The sequence below is a fragment of the Helianthus annuus genome, chromosome 9 (genome assembly GCF_002127325.2).
Source record: "Helianthus annuus cultivar XRQ/B chromosome 9, HanXRQr2.0-SUNRISE, whole genome shotgun sequence".
Lineage (NCBI taxonomy): Eukaryota > Viridiplantae > Streptophyta > Magnoliopsida > Asterales > Asteraceae > Helianthus > Helianthus annuus.
The window spans coordinates 39,479,065-39,496,794 of record NC_035441.2 but is presented as its reverse complement, the minus strand read 5'-3'; the positions used below and the strand labels follow the sequence as shown (position 1 = coordinate 39,496,794).

The window sequence follows — 17,730 nt, the reverse complement described above, 5'->3', positions numbered from 1 at the left end:
CTAACCTACCCTCATGTGCAAGACAAATGTTATACTTAACTGAAAATTTTAATCTGGTTAGTGCTAAAGGAGGAAATGTGTAATGAGTTTTCCAAATAAATGATTGTGATTGTATTTATTAAAGTTAAAGGCTATCCACTGCAATCTGATACAAACATTAAAGTTAAAGGCTATTCATTGCAATCTGATACAAACATAAAGGACAAAAAGTGTAATTTACCAAAATATGTAGAACTTAAAAACGGCTTACCTTATGGTACTTAAGCGCAGGGGCGGATGTATAGTGTATCAAGGGGTAGCCTCGGCTAGCGCTTGATCGGAAAATTTTTGACATTTTTAGTGAAATTTTGGAAAAATTTAACGTTTTTTCGATTTCGTTACCGCTTATTTATAAAACGTTTCCGCTTAGTCGGAATCCTAGATCCGCCACTGCTTAAGCGCAAAGCTTGCATATAATTCACCCAGGAAGGTCATGGTCAACGGCCAAATTTGTAAAAACAAAAGCAAAGGGCCATTTTACATATTCTTAAGTCAAGAAGGTTGTTTTTCTAACTTTATGAAAAGATAAGCAATGGCCCCCTCCTTCTCCTATAAAAAAAGAGAATGGAAACCATCTTCATCGTCCATTTCTCACCCGGCCTGCTCTGCTATCCCCCTCTCACACACTCTTAAACTTTGTTTTAGTGTAAAGCTAAGATGAATGCTTCAGCACGAATACAAGACTTTGAGTACTTGTATGCATCAAATTCTAATGTATCCAACTTTGTTTCCGTCAAACTTTCTGGCAACACCAACTACCATATTTGGAAATCACAAATGCTTTGCCTGCTGGACAGTAACAACATGGGTGGCATCGTGGATGCCACATTTGCTGGCCCAAGATATTCTGAACCAGAGACACTGAGACAATATGACAGTCTCGCCAGAGGTTGGATCTTGGGTTCGGTTAGTGAAGATGTACTTGCAGATGTCCACAATCTCGGTTCTGCTAAAGCTGTTTGGGAAAAACTACAATCCATCTGTATATCTTCAGTAGGTTTGCAAGAAGGTCGTCTTTAGTATATCTCCATTTCTTTGGTTAAAAATTAAATATGATTTATACCAATGGGCGGTGATCCGTTGGTAAAGGCAAAGTCTTTAAACACCTTGGGAGGGGAGGTCTTAGGTTCAAGTCCCACAAACAATAGGATTAAAAGAAATTTGCGGTTAAAAAAAACTATGATTTATTTCTCAAAGATTTTTCAATGATTATGCGTTTTTCAACTTAAACCGGATATTTGTTAGTTCTATCTTGTGGATTTGTCATAAATAGGGGTGTTTGTGAGTACGGACAGGGGCATAGCTATTAAGGGCCCGGGGGGGGGGGGGGGAGTCGCCGAATTATTCGCTCAGTAGTATAATATATGTGGTTTTCGTATAGAAATTTTTGAGTATATACGTTTTCGACCCCTAGTTCTGTATAAATTTTTGGGTATATACGTTTTCAATCCCACTGTCGGAAATCTAAAACTTCGCCACTGAGTCCGGACATTCGGACTGAAACCGAAAATCTAAGAGATTTCAAACCTGAGGACGGTTAGGTCTCTCGGTTGATTCCGGTCAGGACTAGAAATTTTGTATATAAAAAAGAGAATGATTTTGATAAAGACCATAGATACCGATTTGAGATGGTGAATTGCGGAGACCCATTGAGTTGGTTAATCTCCAAAGAAAACAAGCTAAGAAATTAAACAACTTTTTCATCCAATTTTTCTCTAACTTTTATTAATATGCAGAGTAGGTAAATACTAAAGGAGAATAGCTACGAACGGATACTAGTTGTTAACTAAATACTATAAACTAATAATTCCTATATAATTTCTGAAATGAAACTTCAATGGTATACAGATTCTAATTCAAAAAAGTCTGATGGCGAAACAGAAAAAGAAGTAGACAGAGATGCTGTTGCAGCAGAAACAATCACTGTTAAAGAAGGCACAAATTCAATAGAAATAACAGTGGATCAAGGCATTGTTCCAATAGAAACCGACACAAAAAGTGAAGATAAGCAAAATCCTAAAAACAAGAATAATAATTATGGAAGAAGAATAAAGGGGGGATGGTCATATGTAGCATCTATTGTAGAAGAATATAAAGACACAGTAACAGAAGCAATTAGCAGTGATGGTAGCACGATCCTTCACATTGCTATTGGAACAGGTCAAAATGATTTCGTTAAAGAAGTGTGTTCTTCTATAACTGGCGAACTACTACTTCACCAGAGAGAGAGTGATGGAAGCACAGCGCTTCACATTGCTGCGATTGTTGGGAACAAAGTTGCAGCTGAGCTCTTGGTTAAAAAGAATATCAAGTTGTTAGGAATTAAAGACCATAAGGGTAAAGACCCATTGCATAAAGCTTATGAAAATATGCATCTTGATACCATTGGCTATTTGCTGAAAGCTGTTAAAGATGCTGCCACAACCGAGTCGCAATCTTCTTTAGCCGGCTCTGCTCACCCTGATGATGAAATCGGCGTCGGCCTTCTTGTTAATGCTATTTCGGCAAAACAATACAGTAAGTAGGCAATAAATAACAACGTTGATTAGTATGGTGTCATTTTATTATTTATGCTTGCAGGTTTAGCATTGGAGCTGGTGGAAAGGTTTCCTACGTTGGCTTCAAAAAAGGATGATGTACTGGTGGCTATCGCTAAAAGCTTTCCGAGTGAGCTAGACTATTGGGAAACACTTGTATATCCTCCTAGTATGTTTCTCATGTATTATAAACATTTTCATTTGTTAATATTTTTTTTATTTGGTTTTGAATTCTATTTTAAGGATGATTGATTATGGTTCTCTGTTTTAGATTTCGACACTATTTTTAAAGTTTTGCCTGAAGTGGCGGGGAAGACTCTTTACCTTTTGGTGTGGCCTGCACTCGCCGTATGGGATTATATAAAAGGATCACCAATTTCTACTTTCCTATATAATTTGGTAGTACTAACAGGTAAACATAATCCCATTCAAATATAATTTTTACCTTTTTAAAATTACAGCCTTAATCCCTAACAGTTGTACACTTGTTTTTTGATTGATAGGGGTAACTTTTAGTGTTAAGGAAGTGTAAAATGTTTTAAATACCCTTACTAAATTAACTTAAACATAAAAATAAATATAATTAAAGTTATTTAATTAAGTGGAGCCCAATTCATTAATTTTTATTATAATAGTAAGGGTACTTAGGTCATTTCACACTCACTTAACACCAAAAGCTAATCCTTGTCAAGACTGTAATTTTAGAAAGATAGAGACTATAGGTGAAATTTCACCAAACCACAAGGACTATCCGAATATTTTTTTCATGTGCGTATTTGAACTAAAAGTGAGTTTTATTTTTTCTCTAATAAACTATTTTCTATTTATGCAGTACCAGCATGGCTTGCATCGTTCTTTTTATTAGTATGCTCCCTCATATTGATCGTTTGTTTCATATTCTTCTACTTGTATTCCCTTTGGTGGAAGGGCGCAAAGATACTATGTGAATACAGTCCTTGCCAATTTACCTCTTAAATTTATCTTCTTTACAAATTGACTATCTTCTCTAACAAATAATTTTCTGAATTTCAGTTGTACCCATTAAGCGAATAGTTGAAAAAAAGAAGGATCTAAACAATGCCAAAAGAGTTCTACGCCTTGTCTGTACAGAAATAAGCAAGTTGGAGAACTCTAGTGGTGATCATTTTGTCCGACCAATTCTTGAGGCTGCATGTCAAAATGCTCATCAAGTTGTTAGGGAGATTTTAAATCATTCTTCACATGCGGCACTTCAGAGTACAGATAAAAATGGGCATGACATTATTCAGTTAGCAATAATAAACCGTTCCGAAAAAATCTACAACCTTATCTATGACATTGGAGAACGTAAGAATGTTTATAGAACATGCAAAGATTCTCATGAAAACAATATTTTGCACTTGGCGGGAAAATTGGCGCCATCAAATGTATTAAATCGGAGAACAGGTGCAGCATTACAACTTCAACGAGAGCTTCAATGGCTTCAGGTGCATAATAATTTAATTATCAATTAATCATACCTAACTTACTATGTTATTTTCTAGTACAATAGCCAAGTTTAATTAATTATACAGGAAGTGGAGAAATTTGTGTTTCCATCATATATTACTCAAGAGAACATTGATAAGGAGACGCCATATATGGTTTTCACAAGGGAACATAAAGAATTACTAAAGGAAGGAGAACAGTGGATGAAAACCACAGCCGAGTCATGTAGTATCACTGCTGCACTTATTGTCACAATTGTATTTGCAGCTGCAATTACCGTACCAGGTGGAAACAATCAAGAAAAAGGAACCCCATTGTTTAAAAGTAAAGCTGCATTCATTATCTTTGCTATAGCAGATGCAATCTCGCTATTTGCATCCAGTACAGCACTATTAGTGTTTTTGTCTATCCTAACAACACGTTTTGCAGAAAAAGACTTTCTAGTCAGTTTGCCTAGGAGACTATTTATTGGAATTTTCTCCTTATTACTCTCTACAACAACCATGATGGTAGCATTCAGTGCAACCTTATTCCTTATCTTTTGTGATAATAAACCATGGATGCTTGCTCCAATATGTGGATTAGCTTTCATCCCTATTGCCTTTTTTGTTAGTCTGCAATTCCCACTCATAGTGGATCTTTTATGGTCGACTTATTCACCCATATTTGGTAAAGAAAGGAAAAGCACTAATCTCCTTATATTAGTCTATAAATTAAGTGAAAAGGTGAGAAGGTGGTTTATAAGGAGATTGTACCATTGAACATCATGATAGTATTGTTTGTTCAAAGTGTTTGTTATTGTTATATGTTGGCTTTAACCTCTTTAGTTTTGCATATTTAGAAAAAAAGATATGATTTATGGTTATTATTTTAAATATAATATAGATGAGTCGGTGGGTATTTTTATTTTGTTTATTTATAAAAGTTGGGGGTAAAAATGACTAACTTGTTTTTTAATGGCTAAAGAAACTATTTATCAAAAAAAAAAAAAAAAAAAAAAAAAAAAAAAAAAAAAAACCTACTTAGCAAGTGGCAAAGGAAGGAAAACAGAATGCACTACACGTCTAAATTAACCTTTGTAAATATGCTCCAACTATCTAAAGTTAAGCCTTGTATCTTTAAACGTTGCACCATCCACCAATAAGTCGTCTCTTTGATATCTTCCATCACTGTGAGTGCACGAATGTCTATCATCTCCGTCAATCCAAATCGTAACAGAAAACTGATTAAGACAAGGTTTTATATTGAAAAATATAAAGGAAAGTCTTTTTGATAGGAAGGTGTCAAACATGTAAATAAGGAGACAATCCTTATACCTTGCCTATAAATAGAGAGCTTATGTAGCTCATTTAGGACTTTTTCCATTTTGAAGACTAGAGACTTCTAGAGAGAGAAACTAGTGTTCAAGGTGATTCGTGGTATAATCTTTGTCAAATCATTGAACAGAATCACTGTTAATTACGTTCTTGTGTTCAGTCCACACACGTGCATGGATTTCGCACGTCGTACGTGTCATTTCGCAATCGTTCGGGAGTCAAAACCGATCTTACAAGTGGTATGAGATCGATTGCTCGGATCAGATACACAAGGATTCTACAAAATTTCATCAGATTCAGAGTGAAATTCGGATCAGATTTGTCACATTTCTTCTTCATCTCATATTCTTCACTTTTTGAGACAAAATCTCAAAATTAACAAGGTTTTCACTGTTAAAAATGGCTAAATTTTTTATATGTGATGCGCAAAACATGGTTTTATAATCCTACAAAGTTTCATAACAAAATTCAAAGTTTTTCGGGGTCAAATTAATAAAAATCTAAACGTTTTCACTGCTGTGTTCATCATTTTTTGAGCCCATCCGCCCGGATGGGTAATTTTTAGCCCATCCGGACCAGATTTTGATCCCATCCGGAGCATATCTTATCCATCCGGACATAGTGTTACCCATCCACTCGGATGGGTTGGTGAAATAGGGATGGGATTTTTTTCCCAAATACACGTACTCGTACCCGTACCGTACCCGTACCCGTACCTGTACCCATACCGATTTTAGGTATTTGGTACATGTATCGGTACCCAGTTTTATTGATTTTGGTATTCGGTACTTTCGGTATTGGTACAGGTACGGGTACGGGTAAAAACGGGTACTGGTACCGAATTCTATGTATACATTTAAAAGTTTTTTATTATTATGTTTTATTTCATATTATGGTATTTATAGTGTACTCGTATTGATTTTACCTATATGGTACCGTATCGTATTGGTACTCGTACCAATTTTACCTATTTGGTACTCGTACTATATTGGTACTCATGTCAATTTTACATATTTAGTACTCGTACAAGTGCTCAAAAAGTAAATAAAAACAAAATGGTACCAAGCGGGTACTGTACCGAAAATACCCGTACTCGTACCCGTACCGTACCTATATATTTGGTACGTATTTGGTACCTAGTTTTGTTCAAATTCGGTAGCGGTATTTTCGGTACTGGTACGGGTATAGGTACGGGTACTGTACCAATCCCATCAACAAGCCATTCGGACCTTTGTAAAGCCATCCGGACATTAAATTGTTTTGATGATATCCATCCGCTCATTTCAGTCAATATAACCCATCCGGACGAGACTTTGTTAATTCATTAATACAAAAGGGGGCCCATTTAATACTAATGTCTATCCAAGAATTGACGGTCCAATAGTTACAATAACATTCAAGAGTTGTCTACTAGGTAAAAGTGATATTAATTGGACGTCTTGGGTATTGTAAACAGCAAATAAAAGGTGGTCATTTTATATTTGAGATTTATTGTTTTGGTCCATATTAAAAGTGAAGTATCATTTAAAAAAGGAAGTGTGGTCCAATATTACTTGTTGACAAAAGCGGTTCAATTAAATACATTGAGATTTGAGTTCGGTGATTTGAAAAAGTTAACAAGCTTTTGTCATGTGGTGATCATTAAAGAAAGTTAATTGAAAAACGTTTTGGTCCAATTAGAGTTTATTCGAATTAAAGTTGCAGCCTCCTCCGGAGCCCATTTAATATTCTAACAGCCCATTCGGATTCAATTCATTCGGACATCAGGTAATATAGTGTTAATTGTTCATCTGTACACTTAACCATTTGGACATCAGGTATTGTTCATCTGTACACTTAACCATTTGGACATCAGGTAATTCAATCCATCCGAATAGCCATTATCAAAGCCCATTCGGACAATAGATCTTACATGAGTCCAACCGTTCGACATTTAAAGCCCATTCGAATAGTTTGAAAAGTCTATCCGCTCATCTGTTATACAAGGGTTAATTGCGTTCTTTCAAGGCCCATCCGAACAAGAGTGGCTTTAATATGTTAAGTGGTTTGATTGGGGTCCAATAAGAGTGTTGAATTTGTGGTCCAATAGATTAATTTGGTGATCATCTTCAATTCGATGAATATTCGGTCCAATCAGATTCATATTATCATGTGTGATTTTGTAAGTTGAAGATGGTTATTGAATAATAACAGAGCCAAATTATTTCAAGTTCATCTGGAAGTCTCTTTGGATTATTAAAGGCCCATTTCGAAGTTCACATGACAATTTTGATCCATCCGAGCAGTTATAATTCATGAGTTTATCCTGATGTGTTGTATGTCCATTCGTGTCTAAGTAAAGAAAATAACTCTTTAATCCAGGCCCAATCCAGTTCTTTCGAGTAATTGATAAAGCCCATTTGGATTTAAGGCTCATCTGTTTAGTTGGGGTATTTCATTTGGCAGTTCATCCAAAAGTTTGAATTCATTTGTTGAAATTCGTTTTGTGTGCAAGGTCCATACGGATTCTTGAAAGTTCATGTTGTTTGACTGTATAAATTGTGCTAGATCGTTTGTTTAATGTTTTGCAGGTAAAAATACAAGGTGCGAAAAATCAAGGCGTGAATCGAAAATGTCAAGCATGGGCGAAGAGTTTTATAACACGTTTTACAACGCGTTCACACCTGAAGAAACTCCAGTAACACCAAAGAATGCTACAACTATGATTACTGAGAGTTTGAACCATGATAACGTTTATGGAAATCATCAGAGACCACCGAAACTTATGAATATTGAAGATTATCACTGGTGGAGTACAAGATTTGAAGAATGGGTGCAAGCCTATGCCTATGAAAGCTGGATCATGTTAGCTATGGGATATGGAAAAGCCAAGTAATAAAAAACATGAACTAATCACACTTAAACAATTCACAACTGATGATAAAAAGGAACATTCTAGTGAATTAAGAATGATAACTTTAATTCAACAATCTGTTAGAGAGGATATTCTTTCACTGCTTCAGCATGGTGAAACGTCCAAGTCAATGTGGGAAGCATTAAAGTTGAAAGCTGAAGGCGGAAAAGATATCAAGAAGAACAAGATATCGTTGTTGAAGAAGGAATTTGACTTGTTTGGCTGCATGAAGGGTGAAAGAGTTTGTCAAATGACTGAAAGGTTTTGTCATCTAAAGATCAAGTTAGAAAGGTTTGGAATTTTAAAAGACAGAGAAGAAATTGTTGACAAACTTGTCGAGGCATTATCGAATTAAGAAGATTGGAAAACGTTTGTTATTGTATTGAAAAATGATGCCAAATTTGATGAGATGACATTAGATAGTTTGATTGAAAAACTAGAGGGACATGACTTGCTGCTACAAAAACAATACAAGATGTCTAGTTCTAGTTATCAACAGAATGTTGATCTGTACTACCGCAGAGGTATGTCGCAAAACAATAAATCAGCAAAGATCAGAACAACATTCAGTGCAGATAAGACTGGTGATTCTTCAAACAACAAATCTTCAAGCTATGATCCAAGATATCATTCTTCATCTACATCATCTAAGTCTGGTTCAAGTCAAGACTGGAAAAATTCTCCACATTTGAACAATGAGTTTGCTCAACAGCACATGAGTTTCTTAGCATCTATTCTGGTATCTTATGAAGGTTTAATTGCAAGTAAGATCGGTAATCCGAATATGACGAAAGAGGATTACAATCAGGTTGATCCAGAAGAGATGGAGCTAATGGACATTCGCTGGTGCATGGCTAGTGTGATCCGGAGAGCTCAAAGGTTCATGGAGATAATTGGCAGAAAGTGCTTGGAAGGCCCAGACATGAAGATTGGTTTTGACAAGAACAAAGTCACTTGCTTTAAGTTTAAACAAAATAGGCACTTCTAGAGAGAATGCTCGAACAACAAAGCTGATGATAGCGTGAATCCTTTTCATGAGGATTACTACAAAAAGGCTATCTATCATTAAAATAACGAGCATCCAACAAGAAAGCAGCTTGATGAAGGATCTTCTAAAGAAAAGAAACATGTTGTATTGACAATTCAAGATCGTAATGAATCCGGTATTCTTCAAGATAAAATGTTTAATTGGGATGATTATATTAAAGTAGATGATAACAGATGTATAATTCATGATGATGAAGGGTATGATTGGAGTAAACATGAAAAAGGAGATGGAAAAGTCAAGGCAATGGTAGAAGAAAGACATGCTCGAATGAGGTTGCATGATGTGTATGATGCTTACAAGGAAGCAACACAAGCAGGCAGGTGGAGTCAAGAAAAGGAATGCTTTGTGGATCGTCAAGGAAACCCAACAGTTGATCCGGATAAAGTTGATTTTAAAGCATTAGTTGCTGCAATTCCAACTGTGGGTGTCTGGTGCAAAAGGGCTCGAGGAGATTCCAAGATACAGAGAAAAGGTTGAAGAAGGCATAAGTGTTAGTGCACTACATCTGTCGACTTCGTCTTGTATCGAGTCTTAGATTGCATTGTATAGATTAGGGCACACTTTACAAGAAAATAGGAAGTTGTTAGTGAGTTAGTAGCTGATTTCGCTCCTAGAACCTTTGTGTAAGTGATTTCGCCGGAAATCACCATTGGTGATTTCGCTCCTGTTGTTCCATGTTGTTTGGGGCGAAATCAGGGACCTATATATAGGTCATCCTGAGCGAAATTAGATATCTGTTGCCTTGTATTCCACGCCGAACTGCTGCTGGTGTGAAGACTGATTGTAATCATTGTTAGATCAATATAATCAGTAGTTAAAGTGAAGATATAGCTGTTACTAAGTCAGATTCTTGTTTTCTGCACCTGAATCTGATCAGAACCTCTCTGAACGACTCATTTGGGTCAGAATCATGATCCTACAATTGGTATCAGAGCTTGTTGGAGGAGTTCTGCAGTATTCATCCGATTTACATTGAGATTTCTAGCTTCTACACCTTCTTTCATCATTTCAGGAAGTTTTATTGGTCATAGTTGGATCAAAATTTCACAGATTTTAGATAATTGAACAAAGACAAACCCTTGAAAGTTTCACACCTACAATCGGACTAAAAATGGACCAAATTGACCTCCGGTCAGATTTCGCTCGAACAGGACACTCTTGATTTCGCTCATAGCTGCCAAAAACTTTCTAATTTCGCTCGAGTTTGTGGTTAATTTCGCTCCTGGGAGACATAATTTGGTATTTCGCTCCAGTGCTTGCTCTAATTTCGCTCCAGGGTCATATAGGTTGAGATTTCGCTCCTAAGTTGGTGTTAATTCCGCTCCAGAACTGGTAGTGATTTCGCTTCTGGGATACAGACTGAGATTTCGCTCCTGTGGTTATTGGGATTTCGCTCGAAGTAGTAAATTGATTAATTTCCCTCCAAAGTGACAGTGTTTGAAATACGTGCTTTGAAAAATGGACAACGAGTTCTATTACGCGTTTGCAACTCCGTCTGCTCCAATCGTCATTGCTCAGGCCATGAATTTAGAAAATGAGACGGGAACTACAGAAAAGCCCCAGAAACTGATGAGTATCGAAGAATACTACGGGTGGAAAGACAGATTCGAAAACTGGGTTCAGGCAAACCATCTAAGGTCTTGGGAATGTATATTGAAGAAATATGTGTTGCCACGAACAGATTTGCAGGTTCTCAAAGAGCTATTAGAGTTTACTGATCAAGAACGAAATATGTAAAAAGCAGAGAAAATGATGATCAGTCTGCTTCAACAAGCTATCAAAGAAGACATCTTTATTCTGCTACAGCATGGCAAAACATCAAAGTCAATTTGGGATGTTCTTCGTGTTAAGTTTGAGGGTAGTGAGAACATGATAAAGAGCAAGAAGGCGTTACTCAAGAAAGAGTTTGATCTGTTCAGCAGTTTACTGGAAGAAGATACAAAGAAGTTGATTGAACGATACTGCCATTTGGTGCGATCTATGTCGATGTTGAGTATTACAAAAGATCGTGAAGAATGGGTAGACAAGCTAGCTAATGCGTTACCGCAGAAAGAGTGGGGAACGTATTTGATGATTCTAAAGAATACCAGGGTTTATGATGGGCTAACGATTTCTCAGTTTATCGAAAAGATTGAAAGTCAGGATTTGGAACAGCAGAAGATCGCTAGGATGAACAGTCCAAGTGGTCAACAGGACGTAAAAATGTACTACAAGGGTAGTGTTCCAGTTCCAGAAGCTGAGAGAAGTCCAAAAATCCAGACTGCATTTAGTGCTGGGGATTCAACAGAAAAGGTTGATCAGGGTTCTAATAAAAGCAGTAGTGGATTTTCATCATTTCCTAGTGTCAACCCGAAAGAGTCAACTACAAGTTTCCATTCTCAGAGCACAAAGACAGGAAATGGTTGTGTGATTCAGTGCAACATCGCGCTAAATCTTCCAGAGGGTCAAAGCTTTTCTGAAGAAACTACTAAAGACCACATGGCTTTACTTGGTTCTGTGCTTCTTTCGTATGAAGGACTAGTTGCAGGTCGGATCGGGAATCCTATGCTCACAAAGGAGGATTACGATCAGATAGACGCCGATGAGATGGAACTGATGGATATCAAATGGTGTCTTGCTAGTGTTCTTAGACGAGCTGAAAAGTTCAAGCTTATTACTGGGAGAAATGACTTTCTCGATGCACATGTTTCTACTTTAGGTTTTGATAAATCTAAAGTTACTTGTTTTCGTTGCAGGGAGAAGGGCCATTTCAAATGGGAGTGCAAGAACAGGGAAGAAAGTGGTGCTCAGAATCCGTTCGGAAAAGATGATTACTACCGAAAAGCCATTTATCAGCAAGTTGGTTAGCAACAATAGCAAGAATCACAGACGACTCATGGTAGAAAGGTTGAGGATTCAAAGAGAGCATGTTTGGTGGATTTCAATTGGAACAACTACATATCACCAGAAAGCAAAGTTTGTTTAGTCAATCAGGAGGATGAAAAACTACCTGAAGGCTTCAGCTGGGATATGTTTGTTGCTAAAAAAGGAGAATTCAAAGCTTTCATCGCTAAGATTGTCAGAGAACCAGATATGTTTGCCACGTGGATGAAGTCTATTGGTGAGACTGTGAAGAGTATGGAGGAAGAGTCTGTTGTTTCTGATGAAAGTTCATTAAGTGCTGATGAAAGTTCATTAACTTCAGATGAGAGTGTACAAAATGATGTTAGCTCAGAAAAAGAAGTTGTTTTTGATCAAACACCATCAGATTCTGGGATATCAGATGCTATTTCTGAAAAATCTGTACAGTTTGATTAGTCATCAACTGATGATAGCAGTAGTGATGATGAGGAGGAAAAACATATTAATGTTGCAAAATCTCATTTTTCTCCTGAAAGTTTTCATTTCTATTTTGCAGATCGCTTGGAGAAACTGAAGGAGAAACGAGCTGCTAAAGAACAACAACAAAAGAAATCTAAAGATGTTGTTCAGAATGAGAACGTTGAAAGTGTTGCTGAGGAGATGGTTGAAACTGAGCAAGTGAAGGTAGAAGAAAGGTGGTTGAAGTGGTGAAAACAATCGAAGTTGAAAAGATTGTTGAAGTCATCAAGCCTTGCACGAAGTGTCTGGAAGCATGCAAGGAATGTGCAGCAAAAGATGACATTACTGAGTATGAGAAGAAGAAGGAACAGTTGCTGTTCAATCTCAACTATGTGAAAGAATCTTATGATGTCTTGAACAAAACAGTAACTGGTCTTCAAAAGACAAACTCTGAGAGAGAACAGGCACTAACGATGATGAATGCAGTCATGATGTCAAAGCAGAAAGCTATAAATTTTTACATTGAAGAGAGTGCTAAGTGGAAGCAAGAGTTGGAAACAGAGAAAATCGAGAATGAGAAAATCAGACATTTATTGCAGAGTTATTCTAGTTCTGATTATCTTATTGATCGTATTTACCCAACTGTTGCAGGTATGGAAGCTTTTCAAGATGACAAGCCAAAGAAGAAAGATTGTGGTAAGAAACCGACTGTTAGCTATAACAAGTGTCCGCCTCCAATCTGGGAAGGGTATTCTCCTAGAAAACCAAACGAGGAGCAACTTGAAAAAGCAGTCAATATTAAGCTAAAAACCGACACAACTGATGAATTACCAGAAAACATTGACGTCACGTTTACCTCTTCTTACACTGATCATGAGTCTGAGTTAATAAAAAAGGTGGTCGATCAGTTGTTGGATACTGATGAGGAGTCCGAGTCAAAATCTGAGTCTGGAGGGTCGAATTCGTCAGTCAACAGTCCAAAGTCGTCGGTTAAACAGTCTTATAGTAAAGAATTTTTGTTATCAAAAGCAAATTTGGATGATGAAACATTTGAAGTTGCATATACTTTAAATGATTCGGATAAATTATACTCTGACAAAGAGTTTCCAATAAGAAGTGTTCGTTTTGGCATGATCACAAAGGTTTTCAAAATAAAAGAAATTAATATTTCTGAAATAAAAGATTTAAATCTTACCGGAAAACCTAAAAAATACACTTCAAGAGTTCAACAACGTTTAAACAAGAAAATAGGTTACAATTCTGGTTCTGGTTTTCAAAAGAAACCAAATCAAAATCGTAGCTACAAAAAGAAAGGCTTAGGATTTATTTCACCAAAAAATCATAAAAATATGAAAAATTCTAAAACAAAAACAAAATTTGTGTCAGGTGGAAGTGCAGAAGAAGAACAGAAGAAACTGTTCTGGAGACAATCGAACAAGGAGTTTCTTGCTGAGAAGAGAAGGAATGGAACTGGAATGTCTCATCCGAAGGAAATTCGAACCTGTTACAAGTACAATGAAGCTGGTCACATTGCATGGAATTGTCCGAAAAATGCCAAAACAAAACAGGGAGTTTCTAAGAACTTGAAAGAAAAGGTTGTTGATGTTGAACCACCAATCGAAAAATTTAAGATTTTTGAAAATTCAACCTATGAGATTGGTGAGTGTTCTAAAAAGAATTTTTACAAAAAGAAAGAGAAAAAAAATCAAATGTGGGTTGTTAAGAAAGTTGATGAGATTGTCGGCGATGAATCTGGTTCCACAAAGCCAGAAGAGCCACGAGTTGAGGTGAAAGTTTCAGTGAATGACGATGATTTTCCATCACTGAAATTTGAAGAGGTTAAACAGAAAGTTGGTAAAGTTGAAATCTCGAGTCAGTTTTACACCGAGAAAACTAAGTTTGATGTCGAGAAAACATTCAATGGGAATGTAAAGAAAATTTTTGGGAAAATTCTTAATGGGAAAGCAAAGGGGGTTAAAGATTTTTATGCAACTAAAAAGGCAACTTACAACCCTACTGCGCAAGAATTGAAAACCATCAAGTCTGAGAAGACTTGGATGGAAGTTTGTTTTCCTTGAAGTTTTAGGACTATGCCGGAGATCCGAAGTTTATAGCATGGATCAGGAATCGACATCATTCTAGTTTTTGAAAGGTTGGTTGAAAAATTTAAATGAGTTTAACTTTTACAGGTGAAGGACTATGCCGGAGCTTCCAGGTTGGTAAGTGTGAAGCAGGAATCGGCATCCTGATTGGTAAAGTGATTTATGTAGATATGACATTCCTACAAGTGATATTGTTTCAGATATACTTACAATTGGTACAGAGGTTGCTTAATTGCAAAACGGTAAATCAGGGACATTAATTTGTACTTGATTTACTACACATGATTAAACAGATGATGAACCATATCCCCAAATCTATTCTTGTCGATTCTAGAATTGGTAAAAAAAACTCATTTTCCGGAAAAAGAAATTTGATTAAAACAAACTTAAGTGTTTTGAAATCTAAATGAGAGAATGGTTTGTTGAAAGGGGGAGTTCGGATTGTTTATGCCTTAGTGAATGGCGAATTGATGTGATTTTGATGTCGGTTGTCAAGTTTCTGTATAGTTTTGTTTTTCAATTGGGTTAAGAGCTTAGATAATTTTCAAATTTCCTTTGAAATGTGTTTGCATTTTAGGGGGAGTAGAAATTTCAGAAAATCCAAAAACATTAGAAAATTTGAAAAATCAAAAAAAAAATATATGATAAAATCAAAATGACTTTTCTTGTTAAAAGAGGAAATGATAGTACATCAGTGGACTGTCACAACATGCTAAAGATATGTAACGTCAAAAATGTGATAAACAATCTTACTGTGGATGTGTCAGTAGATTTTTACACATTTAGTAAATTGTGACGAGATATAAACATAAAAATTAAACTGACTTATTCAGTGGGTAACAACTTCTTGGATATATAGGTAACCCCTAAAATCTTGTTTGAAAGGTCCCTTATTCTGAGATACTAGGTCTTTATATTCAGTGATATCTGGGGTATTATCCCTGGACTTCTGATTTTGCGGAAGCAATGGCCTAGTCCCCGTATAATACTTTCTGTAAATGCTTTGAAAAATAAGCGCAGCCCTCAGTAATCTGATTAAACAATAAAATTGATAGTCATTGCTGTTGTAACAAAAGATCCTCTAAAGGGGACATACCAAAAGTCGAAGCCGTCATCTCTCTGCGTATAGAGAAGTATCGACCTGAGCTCTCACGACCCTCGCATCTAACCCCTGAACAGATATCATCTGTGGTATATTCACCTGTAAGACTGAATATTGGAATCTTGATACGGGAGTATATTCAAGAAGTGGGACACACGGATAAGTTAGTATCTAAGACAATAATATCGTATCTCGAAACAGTTGAACTTTGTGTGAGAATTTAAGAGGACAAATATACTGACAATCTAGGTGAATTGTTTAAAACTTAAAATGTAATCAGCTTAACAGTGTTAGTGACATGTCTCATTAACTGATATGATCCTCGTACACAAACTCACAAAAATATTGTTAGTAAATATTTCGTTTCTGCAATTACTTTCTTTTAGAAAAATCCAAAAAGATTTTGTGTGTGTTTTAGCATAATTTTTTAAAAAGTCAAAAAGATTTTCGACAACTGATGTTGGAAAACTGATTTTCAAAATTCTGAGTGCTAAACATGATGAGCAACATTTGAGGGGAGCGGGTACTTTGAAATTAAATGTTTTCAAAATCTAATCTGTCAAGTGGTTCATCAAAATCTTTATTGTTAATTCATGTCTCTATGTTTGAAAAATGTGAGATTTACTTAGAGGTAGAGTTTGTGCAGGAGTCAAGTTGAGCCAGGTTAATTGATTCTGAGATCTAAGCTAAACGAGAGCCAGGTTACGATACCTAAGGATTCTGATTGAAGAAAGACAGGTTTCTGATTTCTATAGACTTTGAAGACAAAGTATGAACCAGGCTATCGATCGTAAGAAGAAATAGAGCCAAGTTTCGATCTTGGAAATTAAAAGCTGTGAAAAGAGCTTGAGCCAGGTTTCGATTCTGTGGTCAAAGATAAAAGCCAAGCAACAATCGTGGAACTGCGAAAGCCAGACAACGATCCTGTAGCAGATGTTGCTGAAGAACAAAGAAATGCCAGCACATTGTTAGGGGGAGTCTGTTAATGCTGTTAGTGAAAGTAAAGCCCAGAGACTGATCAAGACTGAAGTTTGTGAAGACACGACACAGTCAGACTCGACACAATCGACTCGTCAACATCTGAGGGGGAGTCTGTTAGTGCACTACATCTGTCGAATTCGTCTTGTATCGAGTCTTAAATTGCATTGTATAAATTAGGGCACGCTTTACGAGAAAATAGGAAGTTGTTAGTGAGTTAGTAGCTGATTTCGCTCCTAGAAACTTTATGTAAGTGATTTCGCCCGAAATCACCATTGGTGATTTCGCTCCTGTTGTTCCATGTTGTTTGGGGCGAAATCAGGGACCTATATATAGGTCATCCTGAGTGAAATTAGATATCTGTTGCCTTGTATTCCGCGCCGAACTGCTGCCGGTGTGAAGACTGATTGTAATCGTTGTTAGATCAATATAATCAGTAGTTAAAGTGAAGATATAGCTGTTACTAAGTCAGATTCTTGTTTTCCGCACCTGAATCTGATCAGAACCTCTCTGAACGACTCATTTGGGTCAGAATCACGATCCTACAATAAGGAAAATGATATTTTCCAGTTTAGAGAAGAAGAAGAAGATTGTTGAAGAAATTGTTGCTGAAAGTAAGCAGATGGTGGATGAAGCGAAGAAAGCTGATGAGAAAACTGAGGAAGCTGTTGCTGAGAAAAAGCAGGTGCTTGAAGAAGAACATAATCAGAAGAAGAAAGAAACCATACTGCCAACAGTTGAGGTAACAGCTCAAACTAATTCTTCTGATCCATCAATTAAAATTGATAATAAAGCTGAACAACAGTGCAAGAAATCCATGGAAACGTGTAGTGCTTGTATTGAAAAAGATGAAAAATTTAAAATCAAAGATATTGAGTTTACTAAGATAGTGTAACACCCTAACACGCTTTTACTGAAAAGACGCAGCGGAAATTCGTACTATAAAAT

General features: G+C 36.4%; 1 protein-coding gene across 3 annotated transcripts; it reads left to right on the top strand.

Moving 5' to 3' along the window:
• Window positions 1-273: 273 nt before the first annotated feature.
• Window positions 274-4,923, top strand: LOC110877436. Of its 3 annotated transcripts, none has more exons than XM_022125566.2 (7): window positions 274-1,048; window positions 1,921-2,556; window positions 2,620-2,745; window positions 2,848-2,988; window positions 3,409-3,519; window positions 3,609-4,042; window positions 4,130-4,923. In XM_022125566.2, the coding sequence occupies exons 1-7, from the start codon at window positions 697-699 to the stop codon at window positions 4,802-4,804; spliced, it is 2,475 nt and encodes an 824-aa protein (XP_021981258.1). In that variant the 5' UTR covers window positions 274-696; the 3' UTR covers window positions 4,805-4,923. The 3 variants fall into 3 exon arrangements, with proteins under 3 accessions (XP_021981258.1, XP_035833373.1, XP_021981256.1); XM_022125564.2 differs by having other exon boundaries at window positions 280-1,048; window positions 1,888-2,556; XM_035977480.1 differs by lacking the exon at window positions 3,409-3,519 and having other exon boundaries at window positions 1,888-2,556.
• Window positions 4,924-17,730: the final 12,807 nt, after the last annotated feature.

Bases quoted from the DNA above. Each gene is read 5' to 3' on its own strand.
- LOC110877436 (XM_022125564.2), top strand. From the start codon at position 697: ATGAATGCTTCAGCACGAATACAAGACTTTGAGTACTTGTATGCATCA. The intron at 2,557-2,619 runs GTAAGTAGGCAA...TTATGCTTGCAG, and splicing joins TATTTCGGCAAAACAATACA to GTTTAGCATTGGAGCTGGTG. The intron at 4,043-4,129 runs GTGCATAATAAT...TTAATTATACAG, and splicing joins GAGAGCTTCAATGGCTTCAG to GAAGTGGAGAAATTTGTGTT.